Source organism: Podarcis tiliguerta, assembly GCF_965153285.1.
Source record: "Podarcis tiliguerta genome assembly, chromosome: 7".
NCBI classification, from domain to species: Eukaryota; Metazoa; Chordata; class Lepidosauria; order Squamata; family Lacertidae; genus Podarcis; species Podarcis tiliguerta.
This window is the reverse complement of record NC_139540.1, coordinates 2,960,103-2,979,201: the sequence shown is the minus strand read 5'-3', so window position 1 is coordinate 2,979,201 and position 19,099 is coordinate 2,960,103. Positions and strand designations below refer to the sequence as shown.

The following is a 19,099-nucleotide window of genomic DNA, read 5'->3' as shown; positions in this document are numbered from 1 at the left end:
ACTACTGCAATGCGCTCTACGTGGGGCTACCTTTGAAGGTGACCCGGAAACTGCAATTAATCCAGAATGTGGCCGCTAGACTGGTGATTGGGAGCGGCCGCCGAGACCGCATAACACCGGTCCTGAGAGATCTGCATTGGCTCCCAGTACGTTTCTGAGCACAATTTAAAGTGTTGGTGCTGACCTTTAAAGCCCTATATGGCCTCGGCCCAGTATCCCTGAAGGAGCTTCTCCACCCCCATCCTTCTGCCCGGACACTGAGGTCCAGCGCTGAAGTCCTTCTGGCAGTTCCCTCATAGCGAGAAATGAGGTTATAGGGAACGAGACAGAGGTCCTTCTAGGTAGTGGGTGTTTTTACATGAGTAAAATGTGTCCTTTTATTCAAAATGCATCTCTGAGTTATTTGTGGGGCCTGCCTGGTGTTTTTACTTGAGTAGAACATGTCCTTTTATTTAAAATGCATCTCTGGGTTATTTGTGGGGCACAGGAATTTGTTTCATTTTTTTTCTTCAAAATATAGTCTGGCTCCCCACTGAGAGACAGTGGACCGGCCCCCCGCTGAAAAAGTTTGCTGACTCCTGAACTAAGAGTTCAGCTCGGAATAAAGGGCAGGTAAGAGTCCCGCTACCTTGATGAGGATCTTCTTCTTGAGCTGGGCAGGTGAGGGCAGCTGGTCTGCGTTGACGTCCACCGGTTTGGTAAGCAGCATGTCCCCAAAGACCTTCTTGAAGTGCGCAGCCATGTTCCTCTGCTGCACAATGCTGCAATGGTCCTCGATGGAGAGGATGACGGGGAACCTAGGCGAAAGGCAGGCAGCCTCACGCAGGTGAACCTCGAGACACCTGCAGCGTGCCATCATCAGCACGGCCCTGTCCCTGTACCTCGTGCTACACAGAGGGCGAGAGGACAGGCCCCTGCCGCAATCCGACAGCCTGAGGCAACATCAGGAGGTTTCACATGTACACACACCATGCAATTGCTCCGATGGCACAGCGCAAGAGGAAAACACCTGCGTTTCTGAGACACCTGTATTGCTGAGTTTCCACACTCCTACACAAGCAACACAACACAGGAAGCTTATCTCGAGATACTCCTTTAGATCAGTGAAAAATAGCCTCCGGGGTTTCATCACTGATTCCAATTTTCCCTGATATCCCGGGAAATAGCTTTGCACAAGCAAATTTTCCCGGAGTCATGGGTAACAGGCACCAAACACCCCCCCCCCTTTTAGGAAAGAGAAGGCAGAGGAAAGGGCTGAGAGGAGGGGGAGAATCACTTACTCAGAGGTGACGAAAGCGTGTTCCTTGATGGTGTGCAGAACGTCCAAGAATTTGATTTTGGAGGTGAGCGTATGGCCGTGGTAGATGATTGGCAGGTCGTCCGGACCGTCCCAACAGTCCACTGCAGGTGGAGAAGATTTGGTACTGAATTAGTGATTAGATTAATTGCCCTTTTCATTAAGATGGAATTTCTTTTTCATCAAGCAGGAAGGTTTTATATATATTTGTCTTTAACACCGGTGCTTATTAAAAACTGCAAGTGCCCAGAGTCATCTGAAAAGAAGCTTCCCCTTTCCATGCTTCTTGCTGCAGAATTTTTATGGATACCAGCCTTCTTCAACCTGGTTCCTGCCAGAGGTTTTGGACTACAACTCTCATCACTATAGTCCAAAATTTCTGGTGGGCTGGTTGGTTGGGTTGGAGAAGGCTGGTTTATACTCAGATGCGGAACTTTATCAGTTAATTATTTGATTGACTTCCCAGTTCACGCAACTCATTGGCCAGGATTTCTTCAATCAGGTAACAACCATAATAATGATGTATAGATTGCCCGGCCCTTTACTACAGGCACACACTCACACAAATGTGCGTGCGCACACACACACACACACTTAAAGCATCTGTTTGTCTTTCTCGTTTTGGGGGGTTGCAAAGAGCAGAAAGGCACATCTGAATCCTGCTGGAATCTCTGCCCTTTAGTATCAGATATGATAGAGTGAGCTGAGGTTAGCCAGTGCTTACAGAAAAGAACTCTGTGCATGCTCGGGAGAACTCTCACTTAACAGCCTAACTTTCTAGGCTGTAGCTGGTTTCAGTTCAATCCCAGTCTGCCTGCTTCTGAGCTACGAGATGGAAAGATAACACAGCACAGAAAGCCACAGACCAGGACTGGTTTGCAAAATCCCTCTTTGCCCACTGCCTGGAAAAGGAAGTGCTATGAGCCACTGGCTGAGATGTGCAAATTGTCTTGTTTCAATTGACTCTATGCAAGGCGCTCTGGGAGTCCATTTGGCTGAAACTGTTAGGATATAGTTCCGTTCCACCTTAAAAGGATCAGGCATGACTGTTGTGTGTCACATGCCTGTTTACTTCCAGCACAGTCTGCTGGGAACTTCCGTTTTGTATACTGCTTTTGCTTTATTGCTGTTTTGCTGGACACGAAGGGAAGCAGACATTTTTTCTTTTGTTCCTGCTGCTGAATAAAATGCCGTAAATAAAGCTTACACATGGCTCTTTCCGCCACTTCCGTTGTGGAGATTTATTCACTCTGCTAATTAGCATGCTAAGTAGCTTCAGAAGGCAACTGAGGCTTGAGTTGCTGATTGATTGATGCTGTTCCATGACCTGGAGATCGCACGGCTGCCAGCCAATGGCTGGAGCCAGCTGGGGGCCTGCTTGATGCCCCCGTCTCCCTGGCAGCATCCCAACAGAAACGTGGGTACAAATGCTCCAAATAAATAACAAATTAAGAACCTAAGAAGAGCCTGCAGGATCAGGCCACCGCCTTGTCGAGTCCAACATCCTGTTCTTGCAGTGGCCAACCAAGTGCCCGCAATTGGAAACCCACAATCAGGATTCCAACCCCAGAGCAAATGTCCCAGCTTGTGGTTTCCAGCAGCTGGCACCCGGAAGCCAAACTGGGCCAAGATCCCCAAAAGTCAGACTCACGTTCTATGCAGCGGCACCCCATCCGGAGGCAGCGGGAGTAGGCTTCCAGGGAGGATTCGCTGGAGAACTGGTCCCCCGTGAGATACCTGTAAGAGGCAGAGACACCTAAGTAATAGATGCTATCCTGTGGGCTAAGCGGTAAAAATATTTTTAGGCGTTCATGGTACCAAAGTAGTAGGTGAATAACAACGGACAGTGTTCCCGGATAATCTGTTTCACCCATAGACTTATTATACTTCTGCGGACTTTCAAAGATTGACAGACGTGTATTCAATTGATTTCAAATATATTAGAGAATTTACAAGTGCACACATTTTGTTTTTGTTACTAAATCATGCATATTATGCAATAAGAATTACAGTGCTATCTAGTATACTGGTGTTGCTTGTATTGTGTTAAGTTTGCAACACAGGGGTTTGTTGTTCTGTATTGGTTCCCTGTAACCTCACTTCTCGCAGTGAGGGAACTGCCAGAAGGCCCTCAGAGCTGGACCTCAGTGTCTGGGCAGAACAATGGGGGTGGAGACGCTCCTTCAGGTATACTGGGACAAGGCCATTTAGGGCTTTCAAGGTCAGCACCAGCACTTTGAATTGTGCTCGGAAAAGTACTGGGAGCCAATGTAGGTCTTTCAAAACCGGTCTTATGTGGTCTCAGCGGCCACTCCCAGTCACCAGTCTAGCTGCTGCATTCTGGATTAATTGCAGTTTCCGAGTCACCTTCAAAGGTAGCCCCACGTAGAGCGCATTGCAGTAGTCCAAGCTGGAGATAACCAGAGCATGCACCACTCTGGCGAGACAGTCTGCGGGCAGGGAGGGTCTCAGCCTGCGCAACAGATGGAGCTGGTAAACAGCTGCCCTGGACACAGAACTGACCTGCACCTCCATGGACAGCTGTGAGTCCAAGGATAAGAGAGGAGATTCTGGCTAGACATCAGGATAAGAGATGTGCAACAGTTGAATGGATGCCCTCAGAATGTGGACTCTCTTTCGCCGGAGGTTTTTAAACAGAGGTTGGGTGGCCATCTATCAGGGATTTTTTTAAAGCTGTGATTCTTGCTTTGCAGGGGGCTAGACTAGATTCCCCTTGGAATCTAGTCCCCTGGCTCACCTGGAGTACTGTGTCCAGTTCTGGGCACCACAGTTCAAGAAGGACACTGACAAACTGGAACGTGTCCAGAGGAGGGCAACCAAAATGGTCAAAGGCCTGGAAACAATGCCTTATGAGGAACGGCTAAGGGAGCTGGGCATGTTTAGCCTGGAGAAGAGGAGGTTAAGGGGTGATATGATAGCCATGTTCAGAGAGACTTCCGGTGGAGCGCGATCTCGTCGCAAGCGGGGATTTTTCCGGGAGGGAAATCCCAGGCTATTTTGGAGGGATAGGGGGGTTACAGGGCGCAGTGGCCCCCGAAAAGCACCTCTGGTGGGAGTCCAGAAGGTCAGGTTCCCGGCGGTACCAGAAGCGGTTCGCCCGGCCGTCAGGTAGCTTCGTAAGAAGTGAAGAGAACGGCGGAGCGGACCAGCGGGTCGAGGGACGCCATTATCTACCTCCAAATAGCGAAGCCCCGAGCTTGCCGTGGAAGCGCTTCGCTCTCACAAATACTGAAAACCCGGCACCGAAGTGAAAAATAAGGACTCAGGAATAAACAAGGAAGTCCCGGGGAGTAAAAGTTGATCTCCTCCGAGTTCAGCCGGCAGCCGAAATCGGCAAGGACGCAGCGTTACTAGCAGAGCGGCAACAAAGGAAAGTGAGTCACCCTGGCGGTCATTGTTCCTTTTCCCCCATAAGATACTCGGAAGTTTTAAAAACCTCAAGCAATTTAAAAATAAGGGGGGAACAGAAGACAAATATTATTTAAAAAAAAAGGTTTTCTGTTTAACTGAGGGAGGGTTATTATTTTACAAAGGGGAGCTTCCGTGCTTTCATTTTCGAAGGGAACAATAGACTGCGGAACGGAAGAGAAGCCCCTGTCGCCATTATTATTTACCAAGCATTTTCTACAACACAATCAAACAGTTAAAATTTAAATATTTACGGACTGGGAAGTTGGGATTGTTAAGTAACAGATTTGGTTTTCAACGGACCTTCCTTTCTTGTGGGGAATAAGTTAAAATAACCCTTAAATTTTAGAAAATTTTTCTTTTTTCGATAACTACGCCACTCCACCGAGCTACACCCCCTGGTGGTGAAGAAAGAAATTGCAGCTTATTTTTATTTCCTTTTTTTTCCGGACTTCTGCCACGTCTGGTATTTTTTGGATTTTTTGGGAAACTCTGGTATTTCTTGGGAAAATTCCTCCCCCTTTATGTGGAGGAAGGAATTTAGATAAAAGACTGGTTTTCTACTTCGAAGTTCCTTGTGGTACCGATTGATTTAATTTTTCTACTCTTGTCTTCAATTAAGATCGTCAATTTGGTTTTTGGTGGGACCAATTGACTGAGTTTATTGTAACTGGACCCCGGAATTTGAGGGAAATATAAACTTGTTTGACCCCAAAGTGGATTAGCCTGAGTGGAGGCAAGAAGAGGACGATTTATTCAAAATGGATTAGCCTAAATGGAGGCAAGAAGATAATTTATTCTATAACCTATTCTATTTAAAAAGGATTAGCCTGATTGGAGGCAAGAAGAAAATGGACAATTGCTGAACCACCGATGAACTAAAATTTAGAAAATTTAGAAAATTTGTTTTATAAACATTGGTGTTGAAATTTAATGATTTAAAATAACTATTGGCATTTTGGGACATAAACTGAGATACAATGTCAAATCCGGGGAAGAAGGGGGTGGAAGGGACACCATCGGATAGAAAGGGGTCCAAACAGGAAACAGAGTTTAAGACAGAGATTTTAAAAATGTTTGCGGATATTAAACAAAGTCAGAATAATTTGGAAACAAAATTAGAAAATGTGGACAATAAAATTGGAAATGTGGACAAAAAAATAGATGAGACAGTAAAGGAACTGAAAGGACAACTGAAGGAGGTGGTGAAAAGGACACAATCATTGGAGGAAGGAATGAAGAAGACAAAAACAGAAATGAAGGATGTCAGAAAGGAAGAAGAGAAAATTAAAATGGAGATGAGAGAATTAAGCAAAGCACAGGAAGATATGAAGGATTTAATTGCTATGAATGAACTTAGGCAGAGAGAAGTGAATTTAAGATTGAGAGCAGTACCAGAAACACAGGGAGAGAATATAAAAGATAAATTGATTTCAGAGTTAGCACAGTGGTTAGAGATTCCAGTTGAAGAGATGGCAAAAACGGTGCAAAATGCATTCAGAATGAGAGTGAAATCAACAAAAGCAAGAAAATTTACAGGAGACTGTCTAATTACATTTAAAGACAGAGACATGAGGAATACAATTCTGCAGAAGAACAGAGAGAAAAGATTGAGTATAAACGGGAACTATATAATTATATTCAAAGATGTTCCGATTAGACTACTTAAACGAAGAGATCCTTATAAATCATTGGTTCAGACACTGAAAAAAAACAAGATTGACTTTAGATGGGAATTCCCGGAAGGGATAGCATTTGCATATAAAGGCAAAAGACACAGACTGACAAGCTCAGAAGAGATGGGAAAATTCTTGAGAAAATACAAAGAGCTGAAACCAGAGAAAGAGGAGGACAAAGGAGTTGATGAAGGAGCAACAGGCGAATCAGAAGAAGAAGAGGAAGGAGAAAAGGAGAAGAAGGCGGATGAAGAAGAAGAGGAAGAAGAAGAAGAAGAAGCCAAATTGTAAAATTAATAAAAAATTATTAAAATTAAAAATTCGGAAGACATGGCGCTGAAAATATGGAATTGGAACATTAATGGAATGAACGATAAAAAAAAGAGAAACAGAATTGAACAATTTTTGAAGAGGAAACACCTAGACATAATTTGCTTACAAGAAACGCATGTGGCAAGAAGACAGAAAAAGATATTGATTAACAAAAGATTGGGAAATGAATTTATATCTTCGGATAAACAAAAGAAAAGAGGGGTGGTCATCTACATTAACAACAAAATCGAAGCCCAACAAATATTTAAGGATGAAGACGGAAGGATAATTGCGGTCAGAATCAAATGGCAAGGAGAAAATTTAATTATAGTCGGGATCTATGCACCTAATGGAAATAAGACTGAGTTCTATAAAATTCTGGAAGAAAACTATTCGAATATATGGATCAAAAAATAATAATAATGGGAGACATGAATGGAGTGGTTTCATTAGAGATGGATAGACGTAGAGAAGGAATAAGTAAAGACGGGAAACTACCGAAATCCTTTTTCTCGATGACTAAAAATTTGAATTTGATAGACATTTGGAGACTCAGACACCCACTAGATAAACAATTCACTTATTATTCGGAACCGAACCAGTCGATGTCCAGAATCGATCAAATTTGGATTTCAACTGAACTTACTCCAAGAACTCAACAAATTGAGATTCGACCGAAGGTGATTTCTGATCATAGCCCAATAAAATTTGAACTGAAAGGATATGAAGAAAGATCCTTCAGATGGAGGATGAATGACTATCTATTAGACGATCAAGAAGTAATAGAAAAAGCGCAGAAGAAATTGACGGAATACTTTGTGGACAATTGTAATAAAGGGACAAAAATAAATGTTGTCTGGGATGCAAGTAAAGCAGTAATGAGAGGATTTTTTATGCAACAGAATTCAATCAAGAATAAAAATAAAGAAAAAAGGAAAAAAGAAATTTTGAAGCAAATAATGGATAATGAACAGAAATTAATTAAACATCCGAACAATATAAAGGCAAGAGAAAACATTAAAATACTACAAAGCCAATTTGCAATGATAATAAACAAAGAGGTTGAATGGAACATCAAAAGATTGAGACAAAACAATTTTGAACACGCGAATAAATCCGGCAAATGGTTGGCCTGGCAAATTAAGAAAAGGAAAGAACAAAGTACAATAAATAAAATTATGGTCGAAGGAGAAGAGATAGTCAACCCGAAAGAGATTAGAAAGGGGTTCTTGGACTATTATAGAGGACTATATAAGAAGAAAGACAAAAACAATTTGAGAAAAATTGAGAGATACCTAAAAGATAAAAAGGTGCAAAAGATCCCGACTGAGAAAAAACAATGGTTAAATACCCCAATAGAATCAGAGGAAATAAAGGAAGCTATAAAAGACTTGAAAAGGGGGAAAGCTCCAGGGCCAGATGGATTCACTGCAGGATATTACAAAGAAATGAAATCTATTGTACTAACGCCGTTGAAGGAAGTTATGAACAACATTTTAAAAGAAAGAGACATCCCAGAAACTTGGAAAGAAGCATTTATTACATTTTTACCAAAACAGGACTCAGATTTAACCCAAGTCAAAAATTATAGACCGATATTGTCAGGGAACTGCCATCGGCAGGACAGGAGGTGCCAAGGCTCTCTGAGGTAGAGAGAGACTTGACACCTGAAGAGGGAACCAGTAGGGGGCGAACAGGAACGTCAAGGGAAGGAGAGTCGGAGGAATGGCTCAGAGATGCTTCCAGCGAAAACAGTGGAGAGGTCTCAGGACCTCCTATAGGAACACCCGTTCCTCGGCGGAAACTGTCACGCAGAGAGTCCAGAAGACGTGTTTCCGTTAAGGAGCTTTTATGTTGGAAACGTTTCCGAAAGCAGCCACTTTCGGATTCTGCTAGCGATTGACGCAGCCATGCTGGAGGGGCTCCGTCACAGGCAGAGGTTTGAGAACCTGTTCAAACTCTGAGGGACTTGCAGTTTACACACAAGCAGCTCTTCATCCCATCACAGCAATCCGAAAGTCATCGACAGCTAGCTTGTGCCAGGGAGAGGCATCATGAGCGAACCAGCAGGAACCGGAGAAGCAGGGGCAGCTGGAGGAGGTCCAAGTCTGGAGGAGAGGTACAGGACGTTGGAAATCCAGCCTGCCTTGCAGACGGCGAGGCTGGAAGAGAGGAGGGCTCAGGATGCAGAGAGGGGGAAGGAGAAAGCCACCCCGCTCACCAGAAAGATGCCAGGATTGGTGCAGAAATTTGGGGGGGACCCCAGGAATTATCATGCCTTTAGGACAGAGATGCAATACGCTCTCAATCTGCAATTTGATGACTTCCCTGATGAGGAATCGCGAGTGGCTTTTGTAATTAGCCATCTCGAATCAGGGGCGAAGGACTGGGTTAGACCCTTGATGGCAGCAAATAATGAGATCCTAAAGGACACAAGGAAGTTTTTTCGTGCCATGGACCTGATGTTTTCCAGCGACATTGAGCAGGGAGGGGTGCGAAGGCAGTTAATGGCTTGCAAACAGGGGAACCGGACTGTCCGTGAGTACTGGACTGAGTTCACTATGTTGATTCATAGATTGGGGTGGGACCTGTCTGCGGAGCCCATTCAGATGCTTTTCGAGGAAGGACTCTCTTCGTCCTTAAAAGATGAACTTTCCCGGACCCCCAGAGCGGAGTCTATGGACCAGCTGACTAAATCCGCGCTGGCCATAGGAGCGCGCCAGGAAGCGAGGGCTTTGGAGAAGCGGGAGGGGAAAGGAGAACGTTGGAGGGAGCTCCGCATTCCAGACATTCCAGAGCAGCCTTTCCCGCCGGCAGAGCCGATGGAAGTGGGAACAGCGCGGGCGCGCGCAGTTTCAAACATCGGTGAAGGGCGGAAGAAGGAGGGAAAGAGCGCCAAGAAATGTTATCTCTGCCAACAGCCAGGACACTTTGCCAGAGTCTGCCCACGGAGAAAGGAATGGCAAGGCATGGCAGGAGCTGTTGGGGGAGAGGAGGAGGAAAGCAAGGAGCAAGTAAAAGCCAACGCCTGGCTGCCGTCGGGGCACAGCAGCCAGGCTCCAAAGCAGTGAAAGTGCCCTCACCAGAACCTCCCAGACCTGCTCTAGTGATAGAGGTGTTGCTAGAGCTGCCAAACGGACACCCCCTACAGATCAAGGCCCTTCTGGACTCAGGCAGCTCCTGCAATTTCATGAGTAAGGAGTTCGCAGCTGAGCACCAAATACAAACCCTCCCCTTAAGTAAACCCCTGCAGGTGACCACGATTGACGGCAGAGAGTTGTTGGGAGGAGAAGTGAACCAACAGACAGTCCCCATGATAATGAGGGTGGCAAGGCACACCGAGAGGATAGCGTTTAATGTGGCCACCTTGGGAGGAGCTCCCATCATTTTGGGGATGAGCTGGCTGGCACTGCACGATCCTTTAGTGGGCTGGCATCAGAGGGTGGTCTCCTTTGGGTCAGCGCATTGCCTAGAACACTGCAAGCAGGGGAAGGATCCAGGGGGAGCCAGGCTCACCCTAGCTGGGATGGAGGTAATGAATAAAGGGGAGGTGCCTCCGCAATATGCAGATCTGAGCAACGTATTTAGCGAAAGGGAAGCGGACAAACTGCCGCCGCATAGACCCTTTGACTGTCAAATCAACCTACTCCCTGGGGCTCAACTCCCAGTGGGCAAGCTGTACGCCATGTCAGACAGGGAGATGCAGGAGCTGAGGGAGTTCATTGACAAAAACCTGAAGCGAGGTTTCATCAGAGAGTCCCGAGCGGTGGGGGGCAGCCCAGTGTTTTTTGTGGACAAAAAAACCACAGATAAGCCGAGGCTTGTAGTTGACTTCAGGGCCCTAAATGCCGTGTCGGAACCCCTGGCTTTTCCTATGCCCCGAATTGATGACATTCTGACCAGGGTGAGGAAGGGCAAGATTTTTACAAAACTGGACCTGCGGGGGGCGTACAATCTGATACGCATAAGGAAAGGGGATGAATGGAAGACCACCATGTTCACCCCTTTGGGAGCATTTGAATACCTCGTAATGCCCTTCGGTCTCCAAGCCGGCTCCGCATGCTTTCAAAGTTTTATCAACCACGTCTTGGGACCGTTACTTTACAAGAATTGTGTGGCCTTTTTGGATGACGTGTTGGTGTATTCCGAAGATGAAGAGCAGCATGTGAGAGACGTGAGAGAAGTGTTGGGCCGGCTGCAAGCCAATCAACTGTGGGTGAAACTGGAGAAGTGCCAGTTTCATGCCAAGGAGGTGGAATTCCTGGGGTACCGCTTGTCAGACAAAGGATTGGCCATGGATCCAGGCAAGGTGCAGGCGGTGCTGGAATGGAAGACACCGAAGACCAAGAAGGATGTGCAAAGATTCCTGGGGTTTGGGAACTTTTATCGGAAGTTCATTAAGAACTTTGCACACTTGACGACGCCCATCACCGACTGTCTCAGTAGCAAGAAGAAATTTGTTTGGACGGCGGAGGCAGAGCGAGCTTTTGAAGAGCTGAAAAGGGCCTTCGCCTCGGAAGAACAACTTCTGCATGTGGACCTACAGAAGCCCATGAGAGTGGAAACAGACGCGTCAGACAGAGCGGTAGGGGCGGTACTTCTTCAGCCGGGAAGAAATACGGCGGAGTGGAGACCGTGTGCCTTTTTCTCGAGGAAGCTGAATAAGTCCGAGTGGAACTACACGGTGTATGACAGGGAACTACTCGCCATTCACGAAGCGTTCCGGAGGTGGAGACATTTATTGATTGGGGCACAACACAAGGTGCAAGTGTGCACCGACCACAAGAATTTGGAGTATTGGAGAACAGCTCGAGTACTCAACCAACGACAAGTGAGATGGGCACAGGAATTTTCCAAATTCCACTTCGAGATTTGTTATGTACCAGGCCCGGAAAACGTCAGGGCGGACGCTCTCTCACGCAAACCAGAGTATTTGGAGGGGGAGGGGGCAATCGAAGAAAGACATGTCATTCCTGAGGACCGCTGGGTGTGTGGGGCGGCGCTGGTGGGGAGACGAGAACTGGTGGAGGAAACAGAAAATGACGAATATGCCCAAAATAAGCTCAGAGGTCTCAGGGGAGAGGGTGAGAGCCCGGAGGGTTTTGAGGAAAGAAACGGGGCATTGTATTACAAAGGGGCACTGTATATACCAGAAGGTGAATTGAGAGGGAGGGTACTCAAGCAGTTGCATGATAGTCCCACGGCGGGACATTTTGGACAACACAAGACCATGTGGATGGTCACCAGGGAATTTTGGTGGCCCAAGGTGAGGGAAGATGTAAAGGAGTATGTAAGAGGGTGTGACCAATGCCAGAGGGCCAAGGGAGAAAGAAGGGCGCCGGCAGGGTTATTAGAACCATTACCCACGCCAGAACGGCCTTGGGAGGCGGTATCGATAGATTTTATGACGGATCTGCCCAAATCCAAGGGGAAAACGGCCATTATGGTAGTAGTGGACCTGTTAACTAAGATGTGCCACTTTGTAGCATGTTCACATGCAGTCACAGCGGAAGAAACAGCGAAGTTGTTTGTAGAACACATCTTCCGGCTGCACGGCGCCCCCTTGAGGGTGATCTCAGACCGCGGCAAACAATTTACTTCCAGGTTCTGGAGGAAGCTCATGAGCTTGCTGCACGTGGAAGTCAATTTTTCGACTGCCCGGCACCCTGAAACCAACGGGCAGGCGGAAAGAGCAAATGGCATCCTCCAACAATATCTGAGGTGTTATGTCAATGACAGAGAGAATGATTGGGTCGAAAAGCTGGCGCTGGCAGAATTTGCCTACAACAATGCGGAGCATGTGTCCACAGGAATGAGCCCCTTTTTGGCCAATTACGGGTGTCACCCCAGGGCATTCCCAGGGGAGGGAGGCGAGAGATGGAGCGTCCCAGCGGCTGAACATTTTGTAGAAGAGATGGAAGCGATCCATCGTCAGCTTCAGCTCAACTTAGAAAGGGCCAAGGCACAATATAAGAAGCAGGCAGACAAGAACAGAAGGGAAGGTGAAACAATAAGGGTGGGGAATCAGGTGTGGCTGTCCACCCAAGGGTTGCCGTTCAAAGGGGGTTGTAAAAAATTAAGACCCAAGAGATTGGGACCCTCTGAGGTCATTCAGCAGGTCAACCCAGTGGCTTTCAAACTCCGGTTACCCAGCCACATGAAATTGCACCCAGTGTTCCACAGGTCGTTACTGTCACCGTACAAGGGGGGAGGTGAAAGGGAGCACACCAGGGGACCGGTCTTGGAAGAGAGGGAAAGCAGTAAACATGTAGCGGAAATCCTCGATTCCAGGTGGAAGGGCAATCAGGTGGAGTATTTAGTGGCGTGGGAAGGGGAACCGGAGTCAGAAAACACCTGGGTGACTGCAGAGGAGGTCAATGACGAGGTTTTAACAGAAACGTTCCACCAAAGATTCCCGCGGAAACCACAGCCGGTAGCAAGGTTTAGAAGGGAGTATTTCGGCACCACAGACGAGGAAGAGGAACTGGAAGGATTCGCGGAGTCGGAGTTGGAAGAAGGAACGGACTCAGATGACGAGGAGTACCGAGAGACTAGGAACCACAACAAGTGGAGAAAGGTGTTCGAAACTTCAGACGATGAGGAAGGTTCTTTCCGGGGTTTTACCTCCTCCCAACCCGTAGGGGAGGAGACGGGAGGGGGTGAAGGGGGCCCTGGAGGGGAGGTGGATGTCAGGGAACTGCCATCGGCAGGACAGGAGGTGCCAAGGCTCTCTGAGGTAGAGAGAGACTTGACACCTGAAGAGGGAACCAGTAGGGGGCGAACAGGAACGTCAAGGGAAGGAGAGTCGGAGGAATGGCTCAGAGATGCTTCCAGCGAAAACAGTGGGGAGGTCTCAGGACCTCCTATAGGAACACCCGTTCCTCGGCGGAAACTGTCACGCAGAGAGTCCAGAAGACGTGTTTCCGTTAAGGAGCTTTTATGTTGGAAACGTTTCCGAAAGCAGCCACTTTCGGATTCTGCTAGCGATTGACGCAGCCATGCTGGAGGGGCTCCGTCACAGGCAGAGGTTTGAGAACCTGTTCAAACTCTGAGGGACTTGCAGTTTACACACAAGCAGCTCTTCATCCCATCACAGATATCATTGTTGAATACAGACTATAAAATATTTGCAGGAATACTTGCGAAAAGACTGAAAAGAATACTACGAGACTACATCCACAAAGACCAAGCTGGTTTTCTTCCAGGCAGACAGATGAAAGATAATATAAGAAATGTAATCAATTTAATGGAATATCTGTCTGTCAGGATTGATAAGCAAGCCATGATGATATTTGTGGATGCAGAGAAAGCATTTGACAATATAGCTTGGGACTTTATGCTGAGAAATTTAGAACATATGGAAATAGGAGAAGAGTTTTTTAATGGAATAAAGGCAATCTATACAGAACAAAGAGCTAAACTTATAATAAATAATGTTATTACAGAAGAATTGAAAATCTCTAAAGGAACAAGACAGGGATCTCCACTTTCGCCATTACTATTTATAACGGTGTTAGAAGTCCTCCTGAATTCGATAAGACAAAATGAAAATATAAAAGGGGTAACGATAGGACAAAATGAATACAAAATTAAAGCATTTGCAGATGACCTGGTGGTAACAATAGAAGAGCCAACAACTACAGCCAAGGAAGTTGTAGAGGAAATGGATAAGTTTGGAGAAGTGGCAGGTTTTAAGCTAAATAAGAAAAAAACTAAAATGATTGTAAAGAATATGGACCAAAGTGGAATCGAAATAATGCAACAACAATTGGAGATAGAGGCGGTTAAAAAAGTAAAATATCTGGGAATATAGCTAACTCCGAAAAATATTGATTTATTTCAAAACAATTATGTACCAGTGTGGAATGCAATCAAGAAGGACCTGGAAGTGTGGGGAAGAATGAAATTCTCATTTTGGGGAAGAATTTCTATAATTAAAATGAACGTGTTGCCAAGAATGTTATTTTTGTTCCAGACGATCCCCATAATTAAGGGGACTAGCCTATTCAAAGAATGGCAAAGAATGATTTCAAGATATATATGGCAGGGCAAAAAGCCGAGAATACAGTTTAAACTTCTAACAGACATAAGACAAAGAGGAGGCTTTGCCCTGCCGGATCTGAAATTATACTACGAGGCATCATGTCTTTGCTGGTTGAAAGAATGGATAAAATTAGAGAATAAAGAACTATTAGATCTAGAAGGATATGATAACAGATTTGGTTGGCATGCGTACTTGTGGAAAGACAAGAAAAAAGTACATAAAGGTTTTGGGGACCACATCTTCCGAGGCCCATTAATCGAAGTCTGGGATAGGTATAAAAACCTATTAGAACCTAAAGTACCACACTGGTTATCCCCATTAGAGGTTATGAGTGTTAAAAAAATCAATATGAGAGGTGATTGGGCGACATATAGCCAATTGCTAGTGAAAGAAGGAGGAAAATGGAAAATGAAACCATATGAACAAGTTAAAAAGTATGTCTATGATTGGTTGCATTATTACCAGGTGAATGAAATGTTTAGGAAAGATGTAAGAGAATGGGGTTACATAGATAAAGACTCAACATTCCAGTCTGAAATAGTCAATAAGGAGGTTAAAACTCTTTCAAAAATGTATAATCTGCTGTTAGAATGGAATTTAAAAGATGAAGAAGTAAAGTCGGTCATGATTCACTGGGCCAGAGATTTTGGTTATAATATACAGTTGGAAGAGTGGGGAAAACTATGGAAGGAGAATTTAAAATTTACTGCATGTATGTCATTGAAAGAGAATGTGATGAAAATGTTTTATAGGTGGTATATTACACCGGTAAAACTGGCAAAAATGTATAAGACTTGTAATAAGTGTTGGAAATGCAAAGAAAATGCGGGTTCTTTTTACCATATGTGGTGGGAATGTAAGAGAGTGAAAGAATTCTGGGAACTGATATATAACGAACTGAAGAAGATTCTGAAATATACTTTCACAAAGAAACCAGAGATCTTTCTGTTGGGTATTCTGGGAAAGGAAATTAAGAGAAAGGACAGTAAATTTCTCCAATACGCAGTGACTGCAGCAAGAGTGCTATTGGCACAAAGGTGGAAACAACAGGAAATACCGACAATAGAAGACTGGAGGTCCAAGTTGTTAGATTATGCTGAACTGGATAAGATGACTGGAAAGATTAGGTACTTAAGAGACCAAAAGTTTACAGAAAACTGGGGGAAATTTGTTAAGTATCTGGAGAGTATAAGCGATGGACAAATAACACTAGAAGGTTTTAAAAGAGCACTGTGAATATATGAGAGACATTGTCTAAAGGAAAGTGAAGGAAAAATATACTTAATGGCAATGGTTAAAAAAAGAAATGCGAAAATTAAATATGGCTACGAAAGATTTGCGGAAAAGCTGAGGGAAGTCAAAATTAAGGACTAAGAGATTGAAATATGAAATGTGAAACATATTTTGTTTGTTTGCTATGTTTTTGTTGTAAATTAATAAAAATTATTTATAAAAAAAAAAGATATGATAGCCATGTTCAAATATAGAAAAGGATGTCACATAGAGGAGGGAGAAAGGTTGTTTTCTGCTGCTCCAGAGAAGCGGACACGGAGCAATGGATCCAAACTACAAGAAAGAAGATTCCACCTAAACCTTAGGAAGAACTTCCTGACAGTAAGAGCTGTTCGACTGGAATTTGCTGCCAGGGAGTGTGGTGGAGTCTCCTTCTTTGGAGGTCTTTAAGCAGAGGCTTGACAACCATATGTCAGGAGTGCTCTGATGGTGTTTCCTGCTTGGCAGGGGGTTGGACTCGATGGCCCTTGTGGTCTCTTCCAACTCTATGATTCTATGATTCTATGATCCCTTGCAGCTCTCCAATTCTGTGATTCCATGCTTCGCTCGTAAGACACAGGGGCCCTGCCAGCTGTGCCATTGTGGCTGGGCCGGGGTTCAGAAGTTCTGGCGCTTCGACCCAGCAGCCTCGCTTCAACACAACTGAGGCCGCCCCCTGAGCAAAGGACCCCGTTGCCCAGAGATGCTCTTACGTGTTATGGGAAGACGAGATCCAGTACTGAGTCAAAGGGTAGTTCATTTCTTCCTGCACCACTCGGTCGAACCTGGAGTCCATGACCATGTTTTCTTTGGAGAACAGGAACGTCAGAAACTGCGGGGAGCCGAGGGGAGAGAGGAAACAGTTAGAGGTCAGCTGGGGAATGGGATAAAGACTGTCAGAATTAGTTGAGAACCGCAGATGTGGTCTGGCTGGAGTCAGGTGAGGGTCCTCATTTACATGAGTCCTTCTTTCCACAATTAATTAATTAATTGCTGCTCCCAATTAATGATAATACTACGACTACTAATAAAGCGATAAAACATCAGACATTAAAAACTTCCCTAAACAGGGTTGTGAAATAAAAAAAATAAGATCTTATATATATATATATATATATATATATATATATATATATATGTACCAAGCAAACATGTACATAAATATATAAACCACATGTCTGAAGCAGCAGCCCTGGAACCATTTTGACTCCCAAACTGACCAAATGATTTCTCTGCAAGGTCGAAGGAAAATGGAAAAGCATCCCCATTGTCTTTTCCTTCACAAATCCTGTCTTAAGGGTATGTCTGTGTATGAATAGGGTGAGCCTGTGATCTGGCTCAGGAATACTCAGTATTTGTCATTACAAAAGACTGGCCAGGCTCCCCAGGGTATCCAATCAAGTGACCATTAACAGGAAACCTGCCAGACAGGAGGTAAACAACGCACTCAGATTTATGCTGTAGACCGCCCTTTCTGTGATGTAGGTATGATGTTTCTGGGGGTGGTCTTGGACTCCAGGGCGGGCAATTTAAAATGTCTATAAAAGGGCGGGCACACTTTGGTTCTGGGTCCTCCTCCTGCGTGTGAAGGGGATCATCCTGTTGCAACAGTTCAATAGAGATCAGGCTTACTAGCTGCTTTGCTTCTCAATAGTCTCTGGTTGGCCTCTGTTCATTTCTCTGACCAATGGAGAACCTGCAAAGGACTCTATGAGGGCTCTTGTGCCCCCCATAAGGCAATAAGGGCAGATATTCATTTATTGCAGCTGCCTTCAGATGTCTTCTAAATGCCAGATAGTTGTTTATTTCCTTGACATCCGCTGGGATGGCGTTCCACAGGGCGGGTGCCACCACCGAGAAGGCCCTCTGCCTAGATTCCTGTAACCTCATTTCTCGCAGCGAGGGAACCGCCAGAAGGCCCTCGGCGCTGGACCTCAGTGTCCGGGTGGAACGATGGGGGTAGAGACGCTCCTTCAAGTATACAGGACCAAGGCCGTATAGGGCCGTTTAGGGCTTTGAAGGTCAGCACCAACACTTTGAATTGTGCTCGGAAACGTATTGGGAGCTGTCAGAGCTGGCTCCAGGTCCCAGCTCACAGAGGACCAACGCTAGCCGGTAGTAATATACAAAACTGTACTTTATTGAAGTACAGTTTCCATTCTCAAGCCGGAGCGCCCCAGCTCTACGTCTAGGGTTTAGACCGGCGAAGCTCCATCTGAATCTCCGCCCCCTGTACACCAGTTTAAGATTCTAGCCTTACTCCACCTCTTCCGTCTCTCCTTTCTCCTCTGGGTCCTGCTACCCCCCGGGGTCCCTTCCTTCCTGGATTCTTCCGACGCAGACGTTGACCCCCCTGACTCCTCCCTCTCTCTTCGGCGGGCTTTGGGACCTGGCTCCCTATCCGGGCTGCCAACTGCGCCGCCCTCCTGTACATTTGAACTTGGCGCGCGCGCCCAGCCTTCAACCTTCCTCTTGACCGTTTCCTCGCTCCCCGATGTAGGCGTGGCCAGTCCTCCCTCCTGTCCTTCTGCTGGTAGCGCGCCGCCTGATCCCGATGCCTGGGACTCCTCCCCCCTACTGCACTCTGGTGTGGACGCTGGTCCTGATTTCCAGCTGCTGCTCTCTGAGTCCCCTCTGGCCCCTTCTTCCTGGGGTGTCCCCCTAGGCACCCCCCTTGCCCTGACCATGGGAGCCTCTTTCTGTGAATCTTCCGATTCGCTGGAAAGACTCAGAGACCTCGGACCGCTGTCATCGCTGACATTTCCTTCGGACTCCTCCCCCTCGCTCTCCATTTCCTGTGCCTCTGCTCCTGAACCCCTGACATCCATCCCCCCCTCGAAGCCCCCCCTTCCCCCCTCCCCTCCTTCAGGTGTGGGTGCTGGGTGCTCCGTCGTTGTGGGGGTGAATGGCGGATACAGTTCGTCCCCCTTGGCGTGCATCCAGCCGGAATAGTCCGGCTCGTCCTCCGTGCTCTCGCCGACCTCGATTTCCTCTGCTTCCATCTCTGTGCCGCCGTGCTCGAACCCGAGGTCCTCGCCCAACACGTCCATCTCCGTCTCTCCCCCGGTC

General features: G+C 46.2%; 1 protein-coding gene across 1 annotated transcript in view; it reads right to left on the bottom strand.

Annotated features, from left to right (window-relative positions):
• LOC310681315 (1-phosphatidylinositol 4,5-bisphosphate phosphodiesterase gamma-1-like) overlaps positions 1–19,099 on the bottom strand; it is a 109,651-nt gene that overhangs the window by 35,395 nt on the left and 55,157 nt on the right. The window contains exons 9-12 of the mRNA XM_083449002.1: positions 16,744–16,862; positions 2,949–3,034; positions 1,281–1,401; positions 629–797 (exon numbers count right to left, since the gene is read on the bottom strand). Of these exons, the coding sequence (XP_083305128.1) occupies positions 629–797; positions 1,281–1,401; positions 2,949–3,034; positions 16,744–16,862 (495 nt within the window). The remainder of the gene's footprint in view (positions 1–628; positions 798–1,280; positions 1,402–2,948; positions 3,035–16,743; positions 16,863–19,099) is intronic.